Source organism: Pogoniulus pusillus, chromosome 12 (assembly GCF_015220805.1).
Source record: "Pogoniulus pusillus isolate bPogPus1 chromosome 12, bPogPus1.pri, whole genome shotgun sequence".
Lineage (NCBI taxonomy): Eukaryota > Metazoa > Chordata > Aves > Piciformes > Lybiidae > Pogoniulus > Pogoniulus pusillus.
Window position 1 is genome coordinate 26,948,875 of NC_087275.1, and position 24,263 is coordinate 26,973,137.

The following is a 24,263-nucleotide window of genomic DNA, read 5'->3' on the forward strand; positions in this document are numbered from 1 at the left end:
TGATGTTTTGTGTATGTTTACAAGGTGCTAATTGTGCTGAATCAAGTTGACAAAACTGCATAATTTGTAGGTTAATATTAGCATAATTCTACAGTGCATTGTTTGGCAACGGTATAGAAGTGAAGTTTAGTGGATGTTTTTTTCTCGAGATGATGAATAAGAGTGTATGTCTCTAACCACTACCATGACATAAGTAATGACTTTGAAGGAAAGTTTATAAGTAATGGTACTCTTTTTCATTTGAACCAACTGACTGTGAAGTTCTGTGCAAGTGGAAAGCATCATAGACATGGGTTTCATTGTTTGGCAAGGAATATGATCAACCAACCCAAGGGATTTGTATAAACAGATATAAAATTAAGATTTGACTTGCATCAAACCACTAACACTTTTCACCCCATCTCATGTTCATGACTTTCAAGGATCTTTCCTTCCACCTTTTGCATGGGTTCTCAAAAATTGCAACCTTGGGACAAGAAACATTGAGTTCAGTCCCACTGTACAGAGTCCCATTGGCAGCATATCTAAATTGACATCTGTAAGTCTTTGACATGTGCAACGTTACCAAGGGATATTGAATTTTGCCATGGGTTTAATAACATTTGAATGAAGGAAAATGTCAATCTTTTTATGGCCTAATGTAAATTGTGGTGCCTGTTTTCTTGGCAGTTGTCTTTGGTTATTTTTTTCCCCCTGCTTTCTTGCTTTCCAGAGGCAAAATAAATCCAGAGTAAGATAGTAAAAAAGAAAAAATAAAAGCCTTTGTTATGGGTTTGACTAGTTTTGAAAAATAAAGGAGGCTAAATGTGATGAATTATCACTATGATTTTAATAAGTAACTCAGGTGAGTGATTGAAATTTTTAACCAAATCAGTAGTCTGCTTGCTTTCAGCAGTGATAAGAAATGCTAAATTCATTGCACATCTTGAGCAATCACAAAGTCACAGCATGTTAGAGGTTGGAAAGGACCTCCAGAGATCATTTGAGCCCAACCCCCTTGCCAAAAGCAGGATCACCTAGGGTTGTCCACAGAGGAATGTATTCAGGCAGGTTTTGAAAGTCTGCATAGAAGACTCCACGACTCTCCTGTGCATTCTGTTCTGGTGCTCCACCACCCTCACTATAAAGAAGTTCTCCTTATGTTGAGGTGAAATTGTCTCTTCCAGCAGAAAGAGATTGCCCCCCTCCATTTGACACCCACACTTCATTGACATTGATCAGATCTCCTCTCAGCTGACAACTCTTGAGTTCCTCTGTAGCTAGGGGAGGAACTCAAGCAGAGCTAGGAATCTAAGTGTATTTTTTTTAAGGATATATGATTCTTACTGTGATTGTGGCCAGATTTTGTAACAGTTATGAAAAGCAAATCACATTTAAACCAGTGATTTGACATTGCTTGATCAAAAAGAGAAAAATGCAAAGGACACAATTGATAGGGTGAAGGTGGAAATGAATACCTAGTGATCTCAAGAGAGTTGTAGTATATGAAGGGAAGAGAGCACAGAAGAAAGCTGCAGTGGTGTAAGATAATATAGCAGTATAGGAAATGTTTTATTACCATAACACTTTTCTATGAAATGTTTCCAAATCATGTTTTTTTTTCCTAATGTATTCAACAAAAAAATACTTTGAGTGCATGAGCTCTGCTTATGCCTGAAAGATAGCTTGTAGTACTCATTTCAATGCCTTAACAGTGATATTCCACCAAGTGTACTGTGTAGAAATTGTTATAAATATCTCTTTTTTTTTTCCTTCTTAAATAGACTTTTTTTTTTTGCACTGGTTATTTTGTATTGGGGGTTTTCTAACAATTTCTTAGATGGTTGATACCATGTTCCAAAATAAAACCTGAGAATGTTATTTAAATAACAATTTCACAGTATACTCAAAACCTACTGCAGCTTGAATTTATAGGAAGCAAAGAGACTTATGTCAGCTGCTGTGGGAAGGTGTCAGGCCATAAAGGCTTAAAAGAATCCTTCCATAAACTGCTTTTTTGATCTTTAAGGGGATTGTTGGTGTTTTTCCTTAAATATTTTTGCTTTTTGCTAGTAAGATTCTGTGTTCTGAATGCTGTGATGTATTCAGAGACTCTGTCTTGATATGTTGTCTCTGTTAATTGCATGACTGATCATTTGATCAATCAGTGCTGAGCTCTGGCTCTTTTTTTTCATGTGCTGTTGTCAGACATGCAGCCATGTTAACATTGCTAGGAAATAAAAAGATTACCTGATCTGTTCTGGTAGTTTGTGTCCAGTTCCAATGAAATTTACTGACCACGTTGTTATTTATTAGGGTGGTTTGGAATGCATGTTTGGACTGCATAGAACTAAACAGTAGCTGTTCTCTTTTGAAATCAAATAAAGGTTCTGGTGTTCAGCAGCTATTAGCCTCAAGGCCCATGAATCAAGTTGTACTTGAGGAATAAAAAAAGTCAGTTCACAGTCAGAAGACTACTCTTCTATGCAGAACTTAGCTTTTGAAAAGTCTCTGATATTTTAAAATGTGCTTTTTAAAAGGTGTTATTATTCTTTTTTTCATTCAACATCTTATGAACAAACCAATTGAATGGTACAAGGAATACCTTTATCTCAGCTACTTTTTTGATCAATTGTGTGGGTTTTGGGATGGATTTTTTGTTGTTTTTGTTTAATTTTTTGTTTAAACAAACAGACACCTTTATTGGATGCAGGGAGCAACATTAGCACTAACGAGGAGAAGGGTGAGGTACTTAATGCTTTCTTTCTCTCAGTCTCTTAGTAGTCAGACCGGTTATCCTTGGAGTATTCAGTCATCTGAGCTGGGGGACAGGGACAGGGAGCAGAATAAATCCCCCCACAATCCAGAGAGAAGCAGTTAACGACCTGTTGAACTGTCTGGAAACTCAGTGGGGTCCAAAAAAATCACACAGAAACATCCAGGTTGGAAAAGACCCTCAGGATTACCAAGTCCAACCTCTAGCCCTACTCTGCAAGATTCACCTTAAACCATATCCCTAAGCACCACATCCAGACGACCCTTAAACACATCCAGGGTCCGTGACTCAACCACCTCCCTGGGTGTGATCCACCCAAGGGTGCTGAGGGAGCTGCAGAGCAGCTTGCCCAGCCACCCTCCATCATCTCCCAGCATTCCTGGTTTAAAAGGGAGGTCCCAGATGCCTGGGGGCTTGCCAGTGCGACGCCCATCTGCAGGAGGGGCCAGAAGGAGAGTGCAGGCCTGTCAGTCTGATCTTGGTATTGGGAACGCTTAGGGGAAGGCTCACCCTGAGTGAACTCGCACAGCATGTGCGGGGCAACCAGGAGATGAGGCCTAGCCAGCACGGGCATGGGAAAGGCAGGTCCTGCTCCAGCAAGCTCGCGTCCTTCTGTGGCCAGTGACCCACACAGCAGGCAAGGGAAAGGCTGTAGATGTTTATCTGGGCTTCAGCAAAGCATTTGGTGCTGTCTCTCGCAGCATTCTGGAGGATATGGCTGCTTGTGGCCTAGACGGTTGTACTCTTCACTGGGTCAGAGGCTGGCCAGGCCTCAGGGGTTGTGGTGAAGGGAGTTACAGCCCACTTCAAGATGGTCTCCAGCGGTGTTCCTCAGGGCTCAGTTTTGTGGCCATTTGTGGTTAATACCTTTATTATTTGGCTGAGGGGATCAAGTGCACCCTCAGTAAGTTTGCAGATAACTAAATTGAGTAGAAGTATTTGGTCTGCTGGAGGGTAGGAAAACTCTGCAGAGGTATCTGAACAGGCCAGATGGGTGGGTCAAGGGCATACATGAAACCTGTCAAAGCCAGGTGCCAGGTTCTGCACTTGGATCACAGCAACCCCATGCAATGCTACAGGCCTGGGAAGGAGCGGCTGGAAAGTTGCTTGGCAGAAGAGCAGCTGGGGGTGCTGGCCTGAACATGGGCCAGCAGTGTGCTCAAGTGGCCAAGAAATTAAAAGCTGTGTGGCCAGGAAGAGTGGAAAAGTGTTCCCCCTGTATGTGGCATTAGTGAAGCTGCACCTTAAATGCCACGTTCAGTTTTGGATGCCACAGTGTAAGAGGGATGTTGAGGTGCTGAGGCATGTCCAAAGAAAGGCAATGACACTGGTGAAGGGTCTGAGGAACGTGTCTTACAAGTAGCAGCTGAGGGAACTAGGACTGTTGGTCTGGAGAAGAGAATGTTGAGGGGAAGGTATTATTGCTCTCTACACCTGTCTGAAAGGAGGTTGCAGTGAGGTGGGTGCTGGTCTCTTCTCTCAGGCAATAGGACAAGAGGAAATGGCCTCAAGTTGTGCCAGGGAAGGTTTAGATTGGATATTAGGACAAATTTCTTTACTGAAATAGAGGTCAGTCATTGAAACAAGCTGCTCAGGGAAGTGGTGGAGTCCCTGGAGCTGTTAAAAGATTGTGTGGAAACACAATTTAGTGGTTTGGTAGTATTGGGCTGACAGCTGCACTTCATGATTTTACAGTCTTTTCCAACCTTCACAATTCTATGATGCTGCGAAAAAAATCTCCAAAAACTTCTTATGGATTGCTAACTGGTGGGTTTTTCTATGCCTCATATTATCCCTATCATATATTTAATATAACAGAATAAATACAAAATGTCTTTTGCTGCTTGCTGGTCCAACTCTATTTGACATTTTATTAATCAGAGGTGATAATCATATGCAGCAAGTTAGAGTAAGGAAACTCTATCTTTGTAAGGGCGTGTTCAGCACTGTATGGTGTTAAAAGCTTTTAAAACTAAGGTAAGAGTATATAACCAATAGAACAAAAGAAAGATTAATGTTTTCTTCTAAAAATGGGAAAATATCAGTACAGTTGAAGAGATAGTGTGATATCCCTTATAGAAATGTGATTTTACTTGGTGAATTAACTTCTCTAACGTTCAAGCAATTGTAGAGCTTGTCCATAAATTATTTTCTAGAAATAATAATTGACCATCTTTGGTTTTATCCTTTAAGTACACCCTAAAACCTATCATAATTCTGTGAAGGAGGATTATTAAACTAAACAACAGCAACATGTTTAATGATGATTTGCTAACAAAACATTCTAGCTTATTTCTGATTAGTGGTCACATTTCAACATTAGTCCAGAGGACAGCATAACTGAGTTCCTGAAGATACACACTCTGTGGGAAAAAAATCCTCCAATTTATGTCTTCATTTTATTTCTTTAGTATTTGGTAGTAGCTAAGGCAAACAGATTTTGAACTAGAAGACCAATCAGTCACTCTGGACAAATAGAGATTAAATCTTCCCGAGAGCTAGAAGTACTTACATGATCTTTTATGTAGAAGACTGTAGTCTTGAAGAAGCAATAGCAATGTTTTTCATTCTTGCTTACTGTACAAACCCTTATTTTTGCATATTTTTATTTTGTTTCTATCATCCTTTTGTTTCAGACAGGTTTATTTTTCTTTCCTTTTTAATTTTTTTTATAACTATATCAAATTCTCAAATGGAAATGAAACTTATATATATAGGGTTTTAATAAAAAGTCCCTCTACACAATACAGGTAGAAAATTTCACTGAAGAGAATTGCATTTTCTTTGCAATAATAATAAATAGACTTTTGTATCCAATTGAGAGGCAGACAAAATGAATTTTCTCTTGGTAAAACTGGAGCAGAAATATAGTGTAGGCCTGGGATCCTTTGAGGTAGTATCTCACTGCAGCAGTTTCTTAAAGAAAAAATAGAATGGTTTGCATGTGCATTATATATATAATATTACACTTCATGTTTCTATTTTTAAAAATCCTTTAATCATAATAGGATCATGGGACTAAAGTTGGGGAAAAAAGGATTTAGTGGTGTGTCTGTTTTTTTTTTATCCTAGATTTTTTGATCTTGCATCAAATGCATTACAGATATTTTAAGCTATTTTCCCTTTGAAAAGGATCTAAAAACCATTGTCTAGTCACAATACCAGTAGAATTAGCCAGCAGTGACTGTTTACGGTGCCAGTAGCTACAGCAAATTACTAAGGTGTGTTAGGGGCCTTTTATCAGTAGTAGTGTTCCCTTCATGCTAGCATCTAAGTAAACTGACAGAGGGGTGTACTCTGTTATACCAAGGCCTGTGTTGTACCTATGATGTTCGTGAGGGTTAATAAAGCTGTATGTTCAAAAGATGTTTTGACCATGAAATTGATTTTAATAATTGAAAATAATTTAGAAAATTATTAGAAAAGAGACTAATAGGTTACATGCTTCATGATAATTTCACCGTTCAGAAGTGCTACCAATTCTGTTAGGGATGTTCATACATCACCATCGCAGTAAATTCAACCTGAGATATTCATTATGATGAAGGGAGTGGAATATCTTCCTCACAAAGAGAAACTGAAGGATCTGGGGCTCTTTAGTTTGGAGAGGAGGAGACTGAGAGGTGACCTCATTCATGTTTATAAATATGTAAAGGGTGAGTGCCAAGAGGATGGAGCCAGGCTTTGCTCAGTGATGCCCAATGACAGGACAAGGGGCAATAGGTGGGAGTTGAAGCATAGCAAATTCCATGTGAATATGAGAAAAAAATATTTTCACTGTGAGAATGACAGAACACTGGAAGAGGCTGCCCAGAGCAGTGACGTCTGGAGATATTAAAAACCCACCTGGATGTGCTCCTGTGTGGTCTAACTTAGAGGTCCCTTCTAGCCCCTGACATTCTGTGATTCTGTGATTTTTTTTTTTCCTGTATTTATAAAGAAAGTTTCAATAAATACATAAATAATGTAGTTATTTAATCTGCCTTTATACTTGCAGTCGGTTTGACAAGTCTTTGGAGAAGTGGCGTCTGTTTCATTGTGACATGAAGAACTTTAATCACTGGCTAAGTGAAACTGAAGGGAAGCTTTCGAGAGCGCAGGTGGAGGCTGGAGATACGGGTCATGCAAAAACGAGCCAGTTTCTCCAGGTATGTTTTGTTTTACTTATTTCCTGTGTGATTTTGGTGGTTGTTCAGTTGTTTGTTTGTGTTTTTTGCAGTGATTAGAAATTTGCTGGTCTGGGTACTCTGTGTAATTTGCAGTTTATTTAAAGATTTCTTAAGTTCAGTGGCCACTGGCAGTTTTGGTCAGATATTTCTGTTGCCCTTCTTAACTATGAATTTTCACTAGTTTCTTGTAAAGCACATTTTTAAAGCAAGTGAAATACAAGTTTATGTGGAATATTATGGTACCATTGTAACTTTGTTGGGTCTTCTTTTGAAGTGCTCATTAATTCCTATTTGATACTTATGATCATCAGAAGGATCATATTTAATTTTAAAATCTTGTGGAAGAAATGTGATTAACCATTGAACTGTATAAGAGATATTCCATGAACTGTGTTTTGCAAGTATTGGTTATTTTGACTGTTTCATGTTTTAATCAGAGAACCTTGAGGATACTTTTTGTGAAATGCAGTGTGGCAGAATAGCCACTTAGTTCCTATCTGTCCAGTTCCTATTTCTGTGCTTTTCATCTTGTGAGGGCTTTGACCATTATAAGGAAAATAATGACTCCAGTTTCTTTTTACTTTATTTCATTTCCTCCTTGTATGATTGAAAATGTAATGAGTACAAGGAATTAATTCTAAAGTGATGTTTTGCCAGTTGATAGGTTCAGATGAATAACACAGCTTGAGTAATTTCTGGTTTCATGTTATAAATTACTACCTGGGCACAAGAAAAAAAACAAATCATTGAATTATTCAGCATTTATACATTTGGATTCCTGGACTGAGTTGGTGGATTTCAGGTTGAAATAAGTTGGAGCTATCTAAATACTAGAAGTACAGTTTTGTTTTAAATGCAACCCTCATCTACTTTTTGGTTTACGTGTTTTTGGTAGCTGCCTTTTTTGATCATTATTTTTGGAATGTTAATATTTAAAGTCACATTTTAACCCTTAGGTTGATGTTTCATAATGGTAAAATTGATGAACTGAAAAGGAAATCAAATGATGTGGTGCAAATGTATTAAAAAAAAATTCACTCTTAAGTAATAACTTAAGCTATAGTAGTTAAAATACCAGGTAAATATTTGCTATCAAATTGCTATCAACCCTTTGAACACTGAAAAAGCCTCAGATCCAGCTGGCAAAATCAAATGGCATCAGCAAATTAAAGATGCTCTTTACTGTGTTTAAAAGGTAGCAGAGCTCTTGTGCATCTCCACAGAAATTTCGTTTCCCTTTCTCTATCCCACAATTTAAAATATTTGCTTGAAAAACCTACAAATACTGAAGAGGTGTTTCTGTGTGACAAATACAACACAATGACACTAGATCTACTCCATCACCATTCTTGGCACTGTTCTGGTATCCTCGAGCTGCTTCAAATGAGCACTCAAGGGGAAAAAAAAGAAACCACCAAATAAAAATACAAAGCCAGCAAAAAAACACAGGTAAAACCCCATAACAAACCAACCAACCAAACTAAAACCCCCAAATAAACAACAAACCAACCACCTCACAACCAAAAAAAAAAAAACTACAAAAAACCTAACCTGTGGAAAACGTTTATCTCTTTTTTCCCACACCCCCTCTGAAACAGTACTTCCTCTCTGAGAAGTTGATTTTTGAGAGTGCCCAGACCAAGGTGCAGTGTATTGCACATGTTATAAATGGATGTATACCACATTTCACAGTCCTAACAGAATAGGAACATCATTTTCTTCCTATCACTGAGAAAGGAATTCATACTGAATTGAACATCATACTGAAAGACTCTGAGATAATGCAGAAACTTAGATTTCAGTATAAGACAAAAATGCTTGGGGTTTGTTTTCCTTTGACCTAGTCTCTTTCTCATGTGTTATTTGTTTGTTATATTCCTACATCAAACATTTATAATATATGCTTGCTGAACATACTTCTATGATTTTCTTTTTGCAGTCCATCAAGCTTTTTCTTTCTTCCTTTTATTCCTTCTGTTAGAAATCCAAGGAAATCACAAATTGTCTCTCAAGCGTTCAGTTCAGTGCAATAAACTACCTTTCTAATGAAGATTTGCATAGTGCAAAAATATTCTAACTAAAGAATACAGATTTTGATGTAAGCTAACATTTATTTGTGAAAGAATGTTTAGTCTGAGGTTGCATTTTTCCTGTTCTCTTCATTGGTTCCATATTTTACTGGGTCTTGTTTGAAAAGTATTAGGCTTCTGTAAGGATGAAAAAAGAGATGATTAGAATTTCCATTTGATAAAGTTGAAACAGCTGAGTATTTTATTTACTAGATTAGCAACTTGTTTCATTAATGAGATCATGCTGCTTAGTGGACCATATTGAGCATTAACAGGATTTGTTTGAAAATGCTTTCACAAGCAAGTGAATAGTTTTGTATTCAATAAGGAACTGTTTTGGAAGAAAAAAAAGATACTAAACATTTAGATGTGTAATGCTATATCTAGGTGAGACTGCTTTGGAAAAGTAAAGATTAATGTGCTCATTAACATTCAGTAAATACATAGAGTCACACGTTAATGTAAAATGAAACAGTCAACAGTATGATTAGGTGATTATGTTAATATAGGTTAAGAGGTAATTACATTCCTTCATGTGTATTTGGGGAGGGGAGGTGGGTTCCTTCTCAATGAACAATGACTTGAAACTAAACAACATTTATGCATTATGTATAGTGTGAGCAAAATTTCATAATAGAATTGTTTCTGTTTCATGTCATGAATGCTTAAATAGTCTTACTTTGAATTTTTCCTTAAGACTTTTTGAAGGAACAACTCATGCTATTGAAAGAAATATCACATTTCTATTTTTAAAGAAATTGTAATTGACTTCTTTTGTGATTAGGAGACACAGGATTTGAAAGGATATTTTGCAGATAGCACATTATACAATCCCTTTGAAATGTGTTGAATTCTATCTTGAAAGTAGCTGAAAATAATATGTGGGGTTTTTTTCTCATTATTCTGAATGAAAGGCTTTTCTGTTTTTTTCACTTCTTAAGCTGTGCTGACTTCAACTTCCTGCATTTGCACTTAGTTTATTTGTTTTTGTGGCAAGACTGAGTTGTAGTTCACTTTTATCTACTCCCTGATGTTTATCCTACTCTGTTCTTATAGGCTGCAGTAATTTCTCCTATTGGATCTCATTTGGTAACTAAACCTGCAGTTTTCTTATCTTCTTTCATATGATAGCTGGACAACATGATTCATTTCCTGTACCTCTTTCTGAAACAGGAGTTCTCAAAATACCACCCTATTTTGCAAATTGAAATACCATCCATACCATCATCCAGACAACTCAGGTGCTGTATTTTATGGGTGAATCTTCCCATGGCTAAATGCTAGAATATTATTTGCAATCATCTCCTAAATTATCTACTATTTTTTTTCTTTTTCCTATTTTTTTCTTGTGGTCTTCCTTGCAGCCCAAATCTGCATTCCATTTCATATGCAAATAAAAAGGACTGGAAATTAGTGACAGGTTAATATGCAGCAAAGAAGCAATCAGTAGTTTAGGGAGGAGAGGGGGGTGTGTGTGTGTTTGTGTGCCATGGATAAAACCTAAAAAGACAGCTACAAAAAGAGGAATTCGTCCATATTTTCAAATGTAGGCTGTTATGTTCCATTCCTTAATCATTACCTGAGAATTATAAAATAGTGTTCTTGGGTTTAACATAGAGACTATCTAGAATATTCATCCATTACCCTGGTATGCAGAATTGCTTAGTGGTCTATAATTAGCACCTCCTGCCTGGGTTGCAAGTTTAACTTTTTTTTTTTTTAATTAGCTTGGTGTTTTGTGGTTTTTCTTGGTTGGTTTGGTTTTGCTTTGCTTTTAGTAATAAAATAATTATGTTCTGGGTCTAAATTTTGAAAGAATTTCTTTGCGTTCGTGATGTTCATCTATTGCTACAAGCCAGTGATGGGTACTTCCCACTAAACAAACAAGGACTGGACTTCAGCTTATTTTCTATAATTTTGTTATTTAAAAAAACATCATTTTTCTGTAATAGTTTCTCAAGTGTTTACCTTCACTTACGGGTATAAATGTCAAGAATATTGTGTTTATTTTTTAAGGTCACAGGCAACCTCAAATGATCAATAAGATTTTGTAATTATTGAGTGGCGTTCTTATTATTTATACTCAGTCTTCTGAGGGTACTGTGGGTGTAGGAATTGCTTGTAAGTTAAATATCTCTCTTAAATTGTTCACATATTGACTCATAGGGCATTTACATATTAGTGTACTTATCCAGGGCTCTAAAAGCCTTAAGAACGACTCACGCCTTCTCTAGACCTACCTTTCTCCATGATGTCAGGAATATCACAGTTTTGTCTTGTAGATATTTAAAGCAAAGAGAGATAGAAGATTGAGGTTTCAGTGCTGAAAGTCATGGTCATACTAATAATTTATCTCTTTTATATCCAAATTGCTTTATATGGATATTGATGGTTTAACCACTAAATTTAAACTGTTCTTTCTGGGATACAGCATAAATGAAGTCAGAGGATATTGGAGAATAAAAGGCATTTTAGTGCTTGAGGCTACATACTCTCAAAACAGTGGTGAGTGGATATTTGTTTTTCCCTCCCAAATACATAACTTGTAGAAATACTTTTTTTAATATAATAATTGTGGCCTTTGTATTTTGGATTTTGTATTTTAGATTTACTTGTTACTTTACTGAGTGATAAAAGTTATGCAAATAATCTCTGATTCTTCTTGTTCCAGATTTGTATTTATGTTGGATTAATTGGTTCAGTTTTGTTGCATTTGGATCAGCATTGTTTCACCTGGTTCAGTTTTGACCAGTGGGTTTTGGTTTTATGAAATATTTTCAGAGAAATAGAACAGTAGCAGTTATTTCTGGTCAAAGAGATATAAAGACTGTGAAATTAATGAGAAATCAATTTAGCACTGTTTTACAGGAATATAAGTAGAATGATTATGGTGCATACTACATAGTCCATATTGCAGGAGCCTATCTGAAAGGATACATATCTGACAAGAGTATAGTATTGGCTAATTAATACCAAAAGCACGTGAGCCATTGCTCACGTACCCAGCAGATTGTAGAGTCTCCCTCTCTAGAGATATTCAAGGCCAGCCTGGGTGTGTTCTTGTGTGATCTGGTCTAAGTGATCCTTCTCTGGCAGGGGGGTTGGACTGGATGATCTTTCTGGGTCCTTTTCAGCCCCTGACATTCTGTGATTCTGTGTGACATTAAAAACACATTCTACAGTCTTCATTTTGGTTATTATTTATTCTCCTCACAATTTTACACATCCCTAGTACTTGGACTAAGTGTTCTGAACTAAACACTAAAATGTTCAAACATGATAGCCAGCCCACACAAATGCCATCAGCTCATACTTATTCAGAGAAGCTTATGGGTTTTCTTTTTACAGAGTAGTATCCTCTTATCAAACCCCTCTGAGTGCGGCATGATACTGCCCCTAAGAAAGAAAACCTAGGCTCAGTGTTAGCCCGTGGATTTAAGTTGTGGGTGTTTTTTTTTGGTGGAAATGTTTCAAATAATATAGGAGAGCTTTGCATCAAACACTTGGGGTCTTTTTCTGGTTTAAGGTCAGCTTCAAAAGAAATCTGTGGATCTATGTTGACTGAAGTGGTAAAGCAATAGAAGGACTTCATTTTCATTTAATAACAGAACATCCTAGTAAAATAGTTACTCTTTCTTTCTCGTGCCAAACAAGATATTAAATAATACTCTAATCTTCATCAATAATACATTTCTGGATACATAAAAATCCTAAAAACTTTATTTTACTATTAGATTTGTCACCATCATTTCTACTACTCATCAAAGTGATTAAATATAAAAATAGTTTATGCTGAATTTGAGGTGAAAACATTTTCTTGTGATATCAAGCTATAAGAAGTATTTCATAATTACCTCAGTTACTTAGTTCTTCTCTGCTACACAGAGATCTACATTTTTTTGCATTCCTTATTCACTGTATCCTATTAGAAGTTTTTAATTTGTTGATACTGATAGTGGGACATTAAATGTCTGAAGCTTATAAAAATATCGTAAAATTCAAGTGGCTTGTGTAGTTCTGCCTATTCTTGCACCATTAGATGACAATTCATAGCTTTTGTTTAAGTTCTGTTATAAATCCTGGCATTGTTTACTCAGATAAAGAAATTAAATCTAGCTGTTAATTAGGATGGGTTTTCTAGCCATTTCATTATGAAAGTTTTTAAAGTATCTGTTAACACCTATAGATGCATAGTGACATCATTTTTATACATTACAAGAATGGATAGAGCAGGATTTTTTTTTTTCCTCTGCCTTGGAGAAGACAATGATCCTGACCTGAAGCAGTGGAACTTCCTAGTACCTGAATGTAACTTCCTTTTTAAGGGGAATTCATCCTACCCAGTTCAAGTGGTTATAGAGGTTATATAGTAGATACACAGGGACCTCAGAAAGAGACAGAGGTTTATACCTCGGAAGCATTTCTGTATGTGTGTGTAAAAGACAAAGGAAATGGAGAACATATAGATAGATAGATAGATATTCATGCTAATGATTTTTTCTTACTTTCAAGGCTAATCTGGTCATTTATAATAAGTGATACACATAGATAACACACTTCAGATTCGGTAGATTTATTAATTCTTTTATCTTTGTGCAAATAAGGTTGTTAATATGATCATACCTTTGCATTTTGGAGAAACGAGCGATTAAATAAGTGACTGAAGGAGAATTATACTGTTTTTTTTGTCCAACAAAACATGTTTGTCAGGTTGACTTCTGGAAGTCATTCAAAGTACATCTTATGTGATATCAGAGAACACTATGACATGTAATTAAATCTGTGGGAGTTGATATATAAATGTAAAGATAAGACAAATTTCTCAGACTTGAACTGTGTCACTTAATGACTGGCAAGCCTGGGAGTCTTCCTAGAGCTTTTGATTTATAATTAGCTATTATGAATACTTGCATAAAAGAAATAAGCAACGATGAGACTCTTTTCATGGTTACCTTTATTAATGTTGTCCAGAACCTTTCATCCTAACAGATTTCTTTATTTATTTTTTACTCTATCCATCACATAAAGCTTTTAATTTTATATTAAAGCAATAAAGTAAAGACATACAGGGAACATGCTGGGCAAAACAGCAAAGTTAATGTTAAGTTTCCTTGAAAAGTGAACTCTCTGAAAACAACATCAGCAAAACAACACAAATCTGAATTATAAAATCTTTCATTATGAAAATCTGAATGCCAGTACAGAGCAGACAGCAAAAGGATCAGCATCAGCCCTTAAACTGTCTAAAACTATACTTCAGCTAAATTTACTTATCCTGAGTTTGGATGCTAGTTTTCTGTAAGGTTGTGGTGAACTGTCTTTTGTGTTTAGGTATTTAAACAGTGAGTTTCTTTTTACTGACAGCCTTTACAGGCATATTTACAGATGTGTGTGTTGGTCAGTATTAGGAGAGTAGTCAAGGGAGCTGGGTATGAGTTTGACCAGTGATGGATAGATATTAAAAAATGGATATTTTGGCTATATTGTTTGGTTCTTTATTTCACCAAGATGTTTTGTTATGTAAAGAGACAGAATGTAGCAAACATGCAAATAGTGGTAGCATATTTGAGTTGTTTAAATCTTATTTAATAGCTCTAACTTTCCAGAGAGCAAGCTTCCTTCTCAGTTCAGTTAATTCAATTAAACCATTCCAGAGCATTTTATCTACACGAATCCTTAGGACGCATTTTGTTCTGAATGAATGAATATTTTGTAGATCCTGTATAGGAGTAGAGTAGATCTCAGGAACCAAGACAAGGAGTGTTTGTTGGCAGTTGCATGTTGTTTGGTGCTGCAGAGCCTTGATTTTAGTGGGAGTTTACTGTCAAGGGATCGGAGCTAAGATCTTACTGGTTGCAAACATTGTGGTGAATACAGGACAAATTGCTTAGGAGTAGACTGATGATAGTGATTGTGATTAGATCTAATGATTTTGTGATTTAGCTTGATTATTTTAGAATATTATTAGAAATGTTTACTTCAATTAAAGTAGATAATCCACTATACTGGTCCTGTTATTTGTGTACAGCTTTGATTTTTGGAAGACATACCAATCTCATTTAAGATGACCGATAGGGATCAGGGAGCTGGAGCACCTCTCCTATGAAAATTGAGTTGGGGCTGTTCAGTTTGGAGAGGAGAAGGCTCCAAGGAGATCTTACTGTGGCCTTCCAGTGTCTTAAGGGGGCCCACAAGAAAGTTAATGAGGGACTTTCTAGGATATCAGGTAGTGATAGGACTAGGGGAAATGCAGCAAAACTAGAAGAGGGTAGATTCAGATTGGATGTAAGGAAGAAATCCTTCACCAAGAGGGTGGAGAGACACTGGAACAGGTTGCCTACATATGTGGTAGAAGCCCCATCCCTTGAGGTATTTAATGCAGGCTGGATGTGGCTCTGAGCAACCTGATCTAGTGTGAGGTGTCCCTGCCCATGGTGGGGGACGGTTGGAGCTAGATGATCCTTGAGGTCTCTTCCAGCCCTGATGATTCTGTGGTATTTTTATTTTGAGTCTTTTGTTAGCCCTTGCGTTACTAGTGAATGTCAGAGAACTGAGAGATGCGGAGAAACTAATGGACCTATAAAGGTACCTTGTGGTGTTGCTGCAGCCCATAGCTGTCTCAAAACCTGTTCTTGTACTTTCTAAGTTTGCTATCACTACCCTATTTCATTACCTCTTGTGTAACTGTAATGCCTTCAGCAGTGGCTCCTGTTACACAAGACTGATGATTCTCAAAACCCTTTTCCAACCCTGCCTTAAGCAATGTAAGATATGTGAGAGTGCTTTTGTGTCTGAATGCTCAGCAAGATGACAACAAGGAGTGATTTTATAAGCTTGAGTAATACAAAACCCATGCTGAAATATCAAGTCAATGAAATTAGACTGATAAAATTTATCTGCTTTGTATCAGTTAGCTTGCCTTAAAAAGGAAATTTCATGACCCAAAAAATACATTTCTTTCTCTTCTTTTTTTTTTTTTTTTTTAATAGCAATAGGGGGACACAATAGCAAATAGGGGATGCAGTCTCAAGTTGTGCCGGGGGAAGTACAGGCTGGATGTTAGGAGAGAGAGTGATTTGTCATTGGAATGGGCTGCCCAGGGAGGTGGTGGAGTCACCATCCCTGGAGGTGTTAAAGAAAAGCCTGGATGGGGCATTTAGTGCCATGGTCTAGATGGCTGGATAGGGCTGGATGCTAGGTTGGCCTGGATGATCTTGTAGGTCTCTTCCAACCTGGTGGATTCTATGAAAGCAACCCAGATGTTAATTCTGGTGAACTGATAGTTTTGCTAGAGGAAATTATGCTTTTGGAGCATAGCAACTTTGACAGTTTGAAAATTCTAAATTATTTATCAGCAAATACCAAATAGAGGTCATGTTTACTTTAGAGCCAAGTGCTTGTCATAGTGTTGAGGCTTTTTTTAATGTCAAAACTCTCGATCTATTAAAATTACTATTGCAGTTTCTTTTATGATGGACAACACTAGTAGAAAAGGGATTTTATCGTGATCTGCTGCAAGCTTTAAGTTAGAGGAATAAATGTATCATCCTGATAATCATTTTACGGGAATACATTTGTTATATCTTTTTGTATTTCTTCAGAATCCCTGAAATCCAGGAAAGAGCCAGTTCCATGCAATATATTTACTATTTCATACTTATAAAGAAATATATTTTTATTTCACTAAAAGCTAACAATTTTAATGGATATTTATACTTTGTTTATATTTGAAATGCTGCTGACACTACGTTTAAGTTGACTTTTTTTTTTTCTGGGATAGAATTCCAATTTATTTTTTAAAGCAACAGAAAACACTAAAGTTTTTCATGTGTTTGGAGGTTTTGTTTATTTTTGTTGTTGTTGTATTTGGTTTGAGTTTTTTGTTGTTGTTTGAGCTAGTTTGAGCCTAGCTGGGATATTTTAGTGAGAGGAATTAGATTACAGACTGTGAAAAGGAAACAGTGGTGATGTCTGCTTCACTCATAGGCTTGCTGAGACTTTTGAAAACAAGAACACAAGCATAGATAACAGACTTGCTTTCTGGCTTTTGGCTGCCTCCCTTGTCTCTCTAACCTGCTAATCTGTCTGCTTCTTAACCCCCATGGCTGATTCTCCAAACTCCCCTTGAACTTAAGGCAAAGTCTGAGATAAGGTAGAGGGGTGGAAAAGGGGGTTGAAGGGTAGTTGAGAGCCCCTCCTGGGGACTTTGGTTTCTGGGAGGGCTGTTGTGTTTCTGTATTACTTTTTTAACTTGTGTCTGTAGCTGTATATACTGTAAATATCTGCTTGTATATTGTGCTAAGCTGTAAATAATAACCTTCATTCTTTAATTTCCAGAACTGGTTGAGTCTAGTCTGGGTGATTTTCTTAAGTGTGTGTGGGGGTGGGTAACACCCAAACCATCACATTGTTGTTGGGGCTTTTTGTTTGGTTGGTTTTGTTTTGCCTTTGCTTTTTCCGTATTCATAGTCACTGCTTAATTTTATTTATAAAGAAATTACAGGTGACTTGGAATTCCTGACTGTATCCATCTTTGCAATATCTTTCTTACATTATGGGTGCAGAATTTTAGTGACAGTTATATTGAAGCAAACCACAGAGGAAGCATAGCCTCCATTTCTTTGTATGCCTTCAAAGGATTTTGTTAACTCCTTTGTGTCACAATAAAAACTCCAGGCGTAAATGATTCTTTACCACTTTTCCTCTGTCCACTGTGCTTTCATATCTTTCTCTGAATTCTTTTCCATTTTAAAAGTCCTTAAACTGTGGGCAGGGTTTGCATTCTGCGTTCCTAAAGGTAGACTGTACTTTAAATAGTACTGATGCAAGGCTGGAGCACCTCTCCTATGAGGACAGGCTGCAAGAGTTGGGGCTGTTTAGGCTGGAGAGGAGAAGGCTTTGAGGAGACCTTGTAGTGGCCTTCCAGTATCTGAAAGGGGCCTACAGAAGGGCTGTGGAGGGACTATTTACAAGGTCTTGTAATGGTAGGATGAGGAGTAATGGGTTTAAACTGGCAGAGGGGAGATTTAAACTAGATACTGGGGAGAAGTTCCTCATAGCGAGGGCGGTGAAACACTGGAACAGGTTGCCCAGGGAGGCTGTGGATGCTCCCTCTCTGGAGGTGTTCGAGGCCAGGTTGGATGAGGCCTTGAGCGACCTGTTCTAGTGGGAAGTGTCTCTGCCTATAGCAGGGGCTGAAACTGGATAATATTTGAGATCACTTCCAACCTAAACCATTCTATGAGCAGAGACCCTTTTCACTAGGTCAGGTTGCCCAGAGACACATCTATGATTCCGTTCTCTGATTCTATGTGCGGCTTTGTCTTTTCTGGTTACTAAATAATATATATACTTTTTTTTTTTTTTACTAGTGATAGATCCTCCACATCATATCATCTATGCCCTGGTCTTCAGATTATTTATTTTATTTTGTTCTAAATGCACTTTAAAATAATAATAGATTGTATACAGGATTTGAATTCGCTCAGGGTCTAACAAATCTCTTAAAATTCTTGGAGATTGGTCAATGTTCAGTTAAAAAACCCCAAATCTCTCACTGTAAGTTTTGAGAAACAAAGATGAACATTAAGAATTGAGAATTTAAAAGTAACAAAGATAAAATTACTCAATACGTAATGATACTGTTTTGATACTGGAATAACAGTCTGGACTGAGATTGAATTGCAAGTGCCCTCATTTCTCCAGGTAAGTTGCTTTTAAGAGCAAATAGCCTCCTTGTCACATTTTCATTTGATGAATCTAAAAGAATAAGTGGAGTGAATTTAAAAATCAGGGAAGCAGCACTGAAAACAATGGATATTGCTTGATAACAGTCATGGTGCTGTTTGCTGGTAAAACTAGAGGATTAATCTAGTGATAATATTGAATGCTTTTATTAGGTTTATGTTTGCTTCTTTCAGTTAGTTGTTTTCCAGTCATCTCTAAACAGGCATTATTTGTTTCAAAATCATGGCGTTTTTCAGATAACTTTCTCAGTGCATCTTCAGAATGCTATCTTAGAGCAAAATTTGTGTTCTTACCCCAGTCTCTCTAAAAAAACACATATGTCATATTTTGACATAGAAACATTATCGCATTATATATTCTTGTCCTGTATGGTTGGATCATTTGAAATAATACTGTTAGTCACTGGGGGAAAGAATAATACATTTAAGAAGAAAAATCACTTTAATGAAATGTAATTATCTCATTGCAGTTCGGCTTATTTGCACATTTTAAAAGACATCCTATTTGACATGACTCTCATATTGATATTTCTGAAAAAAATGCATGCATGCTCTGGCAGCAGAACTGATTACACTGAGCACATGGTAGCAGGAGATGAGCGAATGCTAAGCTTAACAAAGTGAATACGAATATATGAACTGAGGTTACATTTTGCATCTCATGGAAAGACAGCAAGTGAAGTTATGTTCAATATGATACAATTTAAAAATGTTTTTGAACTTTATTATAATATCACAAGATGTGCCTAACTCTCTGATGTTCATTTATGATCAGAAAATGTGTGTAAGGCATATATGTATATACTATCCCATATTCTGTGCATCTCTTCTAAAACCGTTCACATTCCTACAGAAACAAAATAATAGCATACAAATATGAAATAAAATTATAGAGGGAAGCTCAGAACGTAAATTTAATTTCTCTTCCTAAAAGCTCAGGCTATAGTAAAATGTATTGCTTCATCAGAAGTGTCCTCATGAGTAATATCTGATGCAGAAAATAAAGCATTAATTACAAGAGAACAAGTCTAGAAACTTTAGATTCTATTTTAGCATAAAGTTTTTATAAGTTGCCTTTTAAAATCAAAATGAGCATTATACAAAATCTTCCTGTATCTTGTTCTATTACGCATTGGAGACCTGGCAAAGTTGTTCACAACAGCTAATACGTAGACTGTTTTACTGTTTTCTTTTGGCAGTAGTTTCTGTGATCAAGATTCAAATCTGATTTAGAATTTGAGAATCTTAACTAAGCTGCTGTATTTCATTTCACATGCTTATGTTATCTTTGTATCATTCATAATGCTATCAAGAGTGCCTCCAGTAGTATATCATTATTTTTAAGTTCATATCAGCAGCTACTATATAATGTTGAAGAACTTTGACCTCAGAGACAGTTTATCATGATGGCAGAAATTAATCATCTTAGCTATGCTTGATCAGTTGAATACAGTACAAATTTAGAAACTATATAAACAGGGATATGTAATCATCTTGGATATTACTAGATTGCCATATTGAAATGGCTTCATAATAATAAGGCACATTAAGCAAATGATGAAGGAATATAACAGTAGATTAAATATTTTTTCCAAAATTCTGCTGCAAAATTGCTAAAATAAATTCTAAAAGTGAAATCCTACCTAACTTCAAATCACTGAAACCTAAGCGTATGAAATAAGAAACCTCAAATTTAGACTATTCTCTCTTTTGACTCTTCTTCCTGTAATGCAGTTAACTCAGTCTCCCTTGAATTTATCATTTGCCATTATTTAGATGGATTGTTGGATTTTGTTTGTACAGTACTGTATTTACAGTTTTTAATACAGTTTTTTAAGATCCTTATTTTTAAGTATGTATGATTTTTTTATTTTTTTAAAGATTTTTAAGATTTTGCTATTCTTCTCTGACTTCTGGTGAATTTTATTAGATAAGGTTAAAGAACAATATTTTAAGGCATTTTATAGAAAAAAAAAGACTCTCGAGAGACTCTAATAATTGATTAAAAAAATCACAATATTAGAAATTTGAGTTTAAGTCCTTTACTTGCCTTTGATTTTTATAATCCATGCTTTAAGTTTCTGGCAAGAAAGAAAAGCCAGCGCAAGTAACACCCCATACATTCAAACAAATTTTGTTGTGCACAGCTGTAATTTCAGCAGGCAAAATGTCACATTTCAATTGTCTGACATGAGAGCATGGACCAGTGAATGAATACGTGGTTATAACAGATTATAAGCCTTCCCTTTCTACATGAAATTAATTCTGAAGCACCTCATTAGCTATATACATGTGATTTAAAATAAAAGTATTCCTATTACGTTCTCATTACCATTGAAGTCATCCAGAACAATACCCAGTGTCTCTTAGAGGCAAACTCTTTCTCTCATTGCGTATTTCCACTGTGATTGTCACACAGTATCATCAGGGTTGGAAGAGACCTCACAGATCATTCCAGTGTGTACAGTCCTAGTGTGAATCAGAAATCATCTGCTGTACGATATCAAGTATATATTGTCCAATTTTCATCATAAAATAAAAACTTGAGGGATGATCTGGAAATCTCTATCATTATCTCCTAGCTGTTTATCATGTTTTAAGTATCACTTAGCTCAGAATTTTTCTATCAAGCTGTACCCACAACTCAAATAATCGTATGGTGAGGTTAGAGCTTCATTACTATCATCTCATTTTATTTCTCTCTTCACTGAAAAAAAAAAAACCTCAACAGCCTCTTTTCATCAAAGGGATGTTGTGAATAGTATACTGTCAGAATTTCTTTGGATAATATTCCATTTAAATAAAATCAGTGCCGAAGAATTAAGTTTCTGTGGGCTTCTCTGCTTTTTCTCTTGAAATTAAGTGAATTTAACAGTGCGTATCTGACTTTGAAACCATTGGTGGAAAAGGAAAACAGAATTTATGTAATACATTTCTCTACATCCACAGAAGACTGGTCAGAATAAGATTTTCCCAGTTCTATCAGGGTATTTCATAGCACTCTTAGAACACACACACAAAAAAAAAAAGGTTAATATTACCTTTTATTTTGAACAATCATTTTGAAAATGCAGCACAACCATCTACACTTGCCTTTGTGTGGAAAAAGGTCAAGTTTGTTTGAAAGCCAGGCAACACCTTTAGCATCCTGGGTTTTTTTTCTGCTAGGAGTTTTTAATGAACTTCTGTAAACAAACATATTTTTGTTAGTCCATTGGGACATGATACAAAACAGATCTTCAATTCAGAGCTGGTGTATTGTGATTAAAAGTGCCAGTGAGATTCGTATTTCTTTTTTCACGACAGAAACTGGACTCTGATCTGTTTATGGCTCCTGGGAGAACAGTACTGTAGAGTAATTTTCACATGTGAGTGTGGCAGTCTTTATACTTTGCATAAGTCTTTATTTGAAGAAAGTTTACAGGACTCTTCTCCCAGGCAACCAGCAATAGAACAAGGGGACACAGTCTCAAGTTGTGCCAGGGTAGGTATAGGCTGGATGTTAGGAGGAAGTTCTTCCCAGAGAGAGTGATTGGCATTGGAATGGGCTGCCCAGGGAGGTGGTGGAGGCACCGTCCCTGGAGGTCTTCAAGAAAAGATTGGATGAGGCACTTGGTGCCATGGTCTAGTTGACTGGATGATCTTGGAGGTCTCTTCCAACCTGGTTGATTCTATGACTATTTTGAAAGCAAAAAACTCTTCAAGATCCACAGTACTCATAAGAGATATATTCAGATATGACTCAAAATCATGCAAAGCTAACTTTTGCAGAAGATATGGTAGAAGAAGCCAGAAATGAAGGCTAAGACATTTATTAATTTAAGATGATGATGATAAAGTAGTTTCTTGAAGTATAATTAGATGTTACGTTCACATTTGACTTTTCCCTAGAATTTTTGTGTGTTTTCACATGTACTTGAGTGTGTGTATAAGAAATTGTGGCAAAGGCAATTTTTATTTTAAATGAAACATATTCCGTAGCAGAAAACAGAACTGTTGAAACTGATGTGAATGTTAGTTCAACTGGGGTGTTACAGGCAGAAAAATCTCCTGCCAAATGTAAAAGCTACCAAAACTATTGGAATGTCATTTCTCGTTGTTGCAATGTGTCAGCATGCCTAATTATTGCTTCCATCTTTGGTTGCTAGTTGCTGTGCATTGCTGCAGCTGCTACTTTGCTCTTCCAGAAAATGGTTATAGTAGAGTTCTGAGTAAATGAGATTGTATGTACAGGCACTATATATAGGATCTTAGCACTTTTATGTTATTTTTTCCCTTCTGCCTAAACCTTCCTTCATAAAGTTTCTGCATATCCAGTCATAAATGATTGGTCAGTACATACTATTTGTATTTGGCAGAAATTTGCCTAGAAATATGGTCTCCACAATCTGTCCTTCACAAGATGTCCAGAGTAACGAAAAATTGTGTCCTGTGTCCTACTGCTGGGCAGGAAAGTATTTAAATGGTGTGAAGTGAGGCACCAAAAGTAAAATATGAACTGTCATCTCTCCTGCAACTCATCCATGTAGTTCTGAAAATTACTATTATGGTCAGGAGTGCAACTGTAGTCTCCTTCAGTTTGAAAAATGCATGGCCTATGGAGCAAATCTCACAAGATAAAATGTAGGACTCCTTTTGTTTTGTTTTGCTTTGTTTTTTTTTCCCCCAATATGAAAAATGGGTGAGTTGGGAGGGGTGTTATCTATGTAGGGTAACTTCATTGTTTGTCTTTTTGAAGATGGTTTACTAGTGAAACAGGAATGGGGAATCTATGCTGAGGCATGATAAAAGTACTTCCAAATATCAGCATTTAATAAAATTGAGACAATGGAAAGTCAAGCACGATTTTTTGCAATGTCCTTGTGACGTATAGAGACAAAACATATCTGTTTGGAAGGTGAACTTTAGATTAAGTCCATTGTCAGATTTACCTTTTCATCTTATCTTTGTGTGTTCTGCTAGTAATGGTCTGATTCTACCACAAATGCAATTTTGCAGTTTTGGAAGAAGAGAGTTACCTGAAGCTTTGAAGAAAGAGTAAAGTCACAAATTTCTGCAAGTGATTCTTCACAAAAGTTTCAGGAACTCCTCTGCAATAATCATAGCACCCATTTATAAAGGAAACATTAAATTTGTGTTTCTTGCATGTTAGTTTCAGATAATCAGGGCTAAGCAATGCAGGAGTTTTCCAGAATACTTAGAGTAGAAATTTAATCTTCAGGAAATTTGGTTCTATCATACACAGTCAATTCCAAACTCTGACAAATGGATGATTTTTTTTTTCTTCCTCCCCTCCCCTGTCTTGGTTGCTATTTGTTTTAACAGACTCCTAGAGTAGGTCTGCAGTAATTGAAGTAGTAAGACAGAAAAGAAGAAAGTTTGCTTGTGCCCTGTAGATCAAAATTTTCAATAGCTATCTATTTAGAGGATGGAAAAAAATCCTTCAGTTAGTGCTACCTACAGAAGGGGTGTAGAATATAAGGACTTGAATGAGTTTTATATTTACAGTAAAGGAAGAAGTTTG

The 24,263-nt window shown here is 36.3% G+C and overlaps 1 protein-coding gene across 22 annotated transcripts in view; it reads left to right on the forward strand.

Moving 5' to 3' along the window:
- DMD (dystrophin) overlaps positions 1-24,263 on the forward strand; it is a 1,274,903-nt gene that overhangs the window by 662,462 nt on the left and 588,178 nt on the right. For all 22 annotated transcript variants that reach the window (XM_064151948.1, XM_064151957.1, XM_064151959.1 and 19 more), the window contains one exon: positions 6,753-6,903. In XM_064151948.1, the coding sequence (XP_064008018.1) occupies positions 6,753-6,903 (151 nt within the window). The remainder of the gene's footprint in view (positions 1-6,752; positions 6,904-24,263) is intronic.